The sequence below is a fragment of the Sinohyriopsis cumingii genome, chromosome 2 (assembly GCF_028554795.1).
Source record: "Sinohyriopsis cumingii isolate HCF-2022 chromosome 2, ASM2855479v2, whole genome shotgun sequence".
Classification (NCBI taxonomy): Eukaryota; Metazoa; Mollusca; class Bivalvia; order Unionida; family Unionidae; genus Sinohyriopsis; species Sinohyriopsis cumingii.
This window is the reverse complement of record NC_142962.1, coordinates 52,681,345-52,687,923: the sequence shown is the minus strand read 5'-3', so window position 1 is coordinate 52,687,923 and position 6,579 is coordinate 52,681,345. Positions and strand designations below refer to the sequence as shown.

At 35.4% G+C, this 6,579-nt stretch overlaps 1 protein-coding gene across 4 annotated transcripts in view; it reads right to left on the bottom strand.

The window, feature by feature from the left end:
• Positions 1 to 3,960: 3,960 nt before the first annotated feature.
• The window catches only part of LOC149804856 (ectonucleoside triphosphate diphosphohydrolase 8-like), a 109,387-nt gene continuing 106,768 nt past the window's right edge, over positions 3,961 to 6,579 (bottom strand). For 3 of the 4 annotated variants that reach the window (XM_089945335.1, XM_089945328.1, XM_089945343.1), the window contains 3 exons: positions 5,898 to 6,187; positions 4,904 to 5,063; positions 3,961 to 4,435 (listed from right to left, as the gene is read on the bottom strand). In XM_089945335.1, the coding sequence (XP_089801461.1) occupies positions 4,269 to 4,435; positions 4,904 to 5,063; positions 5,898 to 6,187 (617 nt within the window). In that variant the 3' untranslated portion in view covers positions 3,961 to 4,268. Of the gene's footprint in view, positions 4,436 to 4,903; positions 5,064 to 5,841; positions 6,188 to 6,579 lie in introns of all 4 variants that reach the window. The other variant, XM_089945346.1, reaches the window with a different exon arrangement.

The window sequence follows — 6,579 nt, the reverse complement described above, 5'->3', positions numbered from 1 at the left end:
ATGGTCAAATTCAAAATGGTGGCCCAAAATGATTTTGCGCGTTTGCCATAAATGATTGGGCGCATGCGCAATAATGTTTTTGGTTACATGCGGACTTAAAACATATTTTTGTAAACTGTTTATGCAAACGCACATTAAAATGTATGAATAGATTACCAACATTTTTTGGCTTGTATCCAATGCATAATATACCAAAAACTAAGCAAAATGTTACCTCTTGATCGTTATTAAAGATAAAATTTGCATGAAAATTGAAATTAAAAAAATACAAAGAAAACTATATTATTAGAGATAGTTATACACACGCATACATATAACATTCGCCAGTAGAGGAAGCTGGCAATCATTGAGTAGTATCTCCATTTCTAGAAATCTGGACGGCCCTAAAAAGGGCCATTGGTTTAGTGAGTTCACTCTGTGCTTCCATTTCTACCACACCTCATGACTCTACATCAGCTTCAACTTCGTCACGCCATGAGACTATATTCAAGGACTCTCTTCAAGTAGCCATGCACCTCCACATAAACTTCTTGGATCCACACAGCTGCCCGGGCGATGGTCTTTGATCTTCCAACAGGTACAATTTCAAGGCCTGGCATACTTTCGTTCCTGAGGGACAAGAAATAGTTCAGAGCCTCCACCTGCAGACGAAATTTGTTTGTCACGTGTGTTATAACCGACGTCGAATAAAGCAATTCCGACAAGGAAAAGTGTTTGAGAATTAATGGAAATGTTCCCCAAATGTGGACAAAATGTGTTTTTTTATATTAGCTTTTCATAAACGATGTATCTGTTATCAGCCTGTGAATTACGATCATCGGTGTAATACTGAGCGATATATCAACATAGCAGACGAATCACTGGATTACCAGAATAACAACAACAGCAAGAAAACTAAACCGAGCCTTCGCGTGGACTTTATATTTAATTACTTTGACTATTCCCAAGACACCGGTACTCACCTTCTGACGTTTGTGTCTCCCATCGCGCTTGCCCCGAATGTATTCACGAACTTTAATTTTAACACTGTAAGAATTGCAGCAAGGCCCAGGTGAACGTGAATCGATATTTCGTGTAACCAATACTTTTCCTGATTTCACCAAATTCTTTTTACAAAAATATTTTCGGTAGAACGGAACTGAACTTCTACACGTAACCATGGGTGGAACAAAGATCATTACATAAAATTGGGAATCGTGCAGTTTAAAGATTTCATGAGTTACTTGGATATGCATTTGAGTAAAATTCCCAAAACCTTTTGGAAAGATTGAACTTGCTAAAGGGTATTTTCCTCACTTTTTCAGTACTGACGAAAATCAACAGGCCATGCTCTCTCGTTTTTCCGAGGTACACAAATACGTTCCCGACAGTATCGTGCGGAGCAAGGGGAAACTTTCTACACATGGTACCAAATCCACATGTCGGGCCATTTTGAAGTTCAAGAAGAGATGCTAATGTAGTTTTGGTCTGATGTAGACATTCAACAATGATATTGTGGACAATTTCGACGTTTATTTCTGAAGCACAGGGGTATTAGTCAATTGAAGAAGGATGTTACCTTTACCAAAAGTTGTGGATTAGTGTACCGAAAGGATTTCACGCCTGAGAACACCCCAGGTATGGTACCACTTCAAACGTTTCAGTCTGTGATGCGTCGGCGACAAGAGAATACTCGTTTCCCGTTGCTTTGCCTATTTTGATTTGTCAGTTTTATTCAATTTCTCCAAAAGAAATGGACAATATATATATATATATATATATATATATATATATATATATATATATGGACTCCCATATCTTTAGCGGGTGCAGGATTTGCATATTTGGGTCAAGGAGATAAGTAAAATATTTTAGGTGCCGTTTGAAATCCACGAATGGGGGTATAAAGATAAAATGGTTAATGAAAAGATTAAAGCCTTAAAGGATTAACAAATGCTTTAGAAGAACTCATTACTCAAGACGATAATATTCTCAAATTGGATTTCTCTAACTGCAAAACGCTGTCCATCAAATGGACCAGTTTCACAGTACCTGAAAATACCATTCTAGGGTTATCTCGCAACATCTCGAAATTCCAAAACGAGGCGCTCACTGCTGGGAGATTTACAATCAATATGTCAGAACGTGAGAAGTATATCAATTATAGCATAGAGGATTTACAGTGACCAACCGTTAAACAAATAAAATAAATCTTAAATCTGAACAATAGTGGCAACGGACAAATGGTGGTGGTAGTGTCGCGTACCTACGCCATAACTTAAAGGAAAAAGGACGCATTGCAGTTTTAAAAAATAGGAATAAGCATGACGTAGTATGACGTAAGTATGACGTTCACATCTAATATTTCAAAATCTGTTATGGCTCTCCGAAAACGCTGATTATAAGGACTGGAGATTTTTTAACATTATCAGAAACGAATTTCCATCAGATTTATGGCTATTTAGCAGAAAAAAATGAGAACAGTGACGAAAGGAGCAAATTTTGAAAGAAAAGAAATTGCATTTACATTTTACGCTGAAAGGCATGTCATTGAGATTAAAGATTGAAGAAACATAAACCTTATTTATCTAAGTAAAAAAGTGATTGCACCCATGAGAAATAAAATATCCAAACTATATAATAATGTAATTTTAATTAAAACGCCAAACTACAGAATATTTTATTTTAATTAAAATACCAAAAGTACAGAATAATGCTATTTTAAATGAAACACCAAACAATAGAATAATGTTGTTTTAATTAAAATACCAAAATATGTCGAATAATGTTATTTTAATTAAAATATCAAACTATAGATTAATGTTATTGTAATTAAATTACCAAACCATAGAATAACATTATTTTATTCAACTATTAAAACAATAGAATACTGCTATTTTAAATTAGAATTGTTTAGATGTCAAATTAAGATTCAGAATTCTGAAAATATGCATATGTAGACATTTTCACTAGTTGAAACTAACCTTAGTCCGTTAGTCAGAGACTAGTAGATTTCACTACAGACCAAAATAAGTACATTGTTTTTAGTCTAATGGGACCAAGGAAAATTTTATTTTTATTTTAAGTTCGACGGAAGGGGGTGGGGTTGTTGTTGAAATTGTACATACTTTTTTTTATTCAATTTGATAATGATCTGTTTTGAATAAATGAGTGCATTCAGACTCGAAAGCACTCACATTTTCCATCAATTATATAAAGGCTTCATTTTTCAGCAGAGTTAAGGCCAATGCAATGACACTGTAGACTACACTTTCTCTATTGAGGCAATATTAACTGCCCTTGTTCTACAAGGATACTTATGAAAATAAGAATCTAACCCCTTCCAAATACTTTTTAGTATATGTTTTATTCGTAATCTGGTGGAAACATATCCACAAACATCCACAACAAAGTTTGTTCGGTACAAATACCGCCAGATTCTCAAAACGTCCCATCTTTACAGAATGTCTCTTAGCAGATATAATTTTTCTGGCATTTTCACCATTTCTCAGAGAAATGAAGTACCTCGACCCTTTTAATGGTATTATATCAGTCGTGATCAGATTGCATTTGATAGAATTGTCCTATAAAATATACTATAAGTCGCAGCTTTACCTGATTGTGTACTACGAGTTGTGCCTTCCTCTCCGCGTGCTAATTAGCGGGTCTCCATGTAAGGATAAAATAATTGATTTCAGGAATAAACAAAATGCATAGAGTCCCTCTTTACGTGATGTAAAGGAATTGTGGAATAGCCGTTAATACCTGCTGCTAACACATGCAGATGGATGTCGCACAGGAAAAAGGATTTCTGTGTTATACAAATGTGGCAAAAATGAGCGAAATTCCTTGCACACACACGTACGTACATGCACACACACACACAGACATACAGACAGACAGATAGATAGATAGATAGCGTGAGAGAGACACACAGAGACGGGGGAGGGAGGGAGAGAATAAATCTGATAAAGATGAGAGCTCTTTAAGAAAATGACTGTAATTGAACTCCGTCATTAACATTTTATATCAGAGTATAAATGAAAACACTTATTTGGAGAGAGTTTAGTTCTCATTGTTCTACTTTAATGAAATAGCAGTTGATGCAACACACATCATTGTAGTAATTAAAATGGGATTTTGTCTCACAGCTTAAACACATACTACGTGGTGCATAAAGTACCGACACCTACCAGCCAATCATGCATAAACCTAATTCACTTTTTTTCTAACGAATGAGTTCTATGACAAATTGTCCATAGCAAGACACTTTTTGTTTTACAAATGATCTATGACACAACTCCAAGAATATATCTACAGTATGCGACGAGATATATGGCAATATAACAGATGGCGTATAAATATCCGAACGATGATGTCATTCCACTTCCTGATGTATCACAGCTAGTAGTTTCTCTGAGTTCGATTTCTATTAGCATGGCGCCCATCGTCCAGTCTGAAAGATATGTATTTTTACTAGCACTTGTGATATGCTGCAAATATGTCATTCATATTTTATAATTACAATAGTCTCTGTAACGTTGACAATTCAGAGTGTAAATGCTTTGACATGTATAGTAGGTAACTCAAGGAACAATTCGAATGAAACCTACCAAAATAATGAGTCTTTGCTAGACAAATACGAAGGATAACCATTTATTAAGTATTTTAGCAGCTGTCAGCAACAAATTTATTCTGACTGAATCAACCTATGCTTAGAGCACATTTTGCTTTCATTAATTGCATTATTGCTTGTTTATCTGCAGTTATTTGATTCGTTTCATTCACATATGTGATTTTGGCATAAATAGTTTCGTTTGAAATACAATAAATCCAATTATTACAATTGTGATAGCTTGTCAAAATGTTCCTCTCCTTTACGTAAACTTCAACTTGCTAGAAATGACACATAGCCCGACCATACCTATAACTGCGCCGCCAATTGACTGTGTTGCATAGACAGAAGTTGTGTTTTCCGGAAAGCCATACGCATCCACCAGGAGGGAAGGGATGTAAAGTCCCATGGCACAATACTCAGATCCATACTCTGCTGGTAAACCGTTCGCCACAACCGTCTGAAGAGTCTATACAAAGATAAAAGAAAATAATGTTTAAGATCTACAGAGTGCAAGTTAAAATCAAAATACTAAATCATTGCAAATAGAACAAAACAGTATCCTGCATGAATACTAAGCTCACAATTAGTTGAGTAAAATAGGAAACTTTCTATGTATTATAAAAGCAGGTCGGTTGAAACCTCAATCCTTTATTTGAATATTTAACATTAGACAGACCAAGTAAAAACTTATATCAACAAAAATGCAGTGTACCTATTTTCTTTGTCTTTCCCGAGCTTTTTTACGAAATTTTGAGTTTTCAACCACTGAAGATTTTAAAATTCTCGCCAGTATTCCTAAAAGTGTTGAACATTGTATATTTATTTATACAGGTACATTAGAAGTTTATTATTTAACCATGGACAGAGACGAGTGTCAGAGATACAATAATAAAGTCAAAGGCACCACCAGACTAAAAATTATTTCTCGTTTGAAAAAATGGATTCAAAGTTGATCACCTCAAGCGTATTGCGACCACAATACTGATGTACATTTATCCATCGAAATGCATGTGTAAAGATTAAAACCAAGGCCATGTCTGTTCCAAAACCTCTAATAACGTGAAGTCCATTCCATTTTGAATTTCAATATATTTTTCTTGAAAGTTGAATTTAAAAACAATTTTCGACTTGAAGTGCAAAATTTCTGTCTAAATTTAGTAGAGCATGATATTCTTAACAAAAGCCAAACGGAAAGGTCTTACAAGGTTAGGTAAACATCATGCATACTGTAACAAATAACTTACGAACTGTGAAGAACTTTCCCAAAAATCAATTTATATAATTGGAAGCTTAAACGTGCCTTCTGACAGTGTTCCGTTGCATTTTCTTTCATAACTCTGGCGTTCAACCTGTTAAAACTATCCAGAGCCCCAAGATGCTGAGGGGCATGACGGAAGGCAGAAATGGCGTAGAAAATGATCCCGCCCACTGAGGGCTGATAGGTGCGTCCGATGGCGCATGGTTTCGGATGGCAGAAGTCCTCGTCAGCGGACTCGAGGAAGATATTAATGATTTGAAGGCACTTGTCCGGGTCCCCAGACCCGATTACATGGATGGAGTTCCCAGCAGAATCAACAACAGATGTGTTATCTGAAACGAAAGGAGGAACAAAAATCATATCCTGGTTTTCCAGAATGCATTTATAAACGCCGTAAACAATGTATGTCATGACGATGGTTTAGCATGAGAGGATAATGGTAAGAATTTTTTTTAGACTTTACCTTGTAAGTTTAAAACTGCTGTCAATCAACCTAATACTTTTGAATATGCTTGGGACACAAGCTACATCTGATTTAGAGGAATGTTGTAAGAATAAAAACTTTCTGTGTAGTTTTACATTTATGCGCCTCACCACGACGTAAAGCACAACATGCAATTATCGAATATTAAAAGACGAGTATCCAAACGCACACAATATATAAACAATATTCATAAATTAGATGCATTTCTCATGATTACAGAGGCACGTACTTCACTTAGCG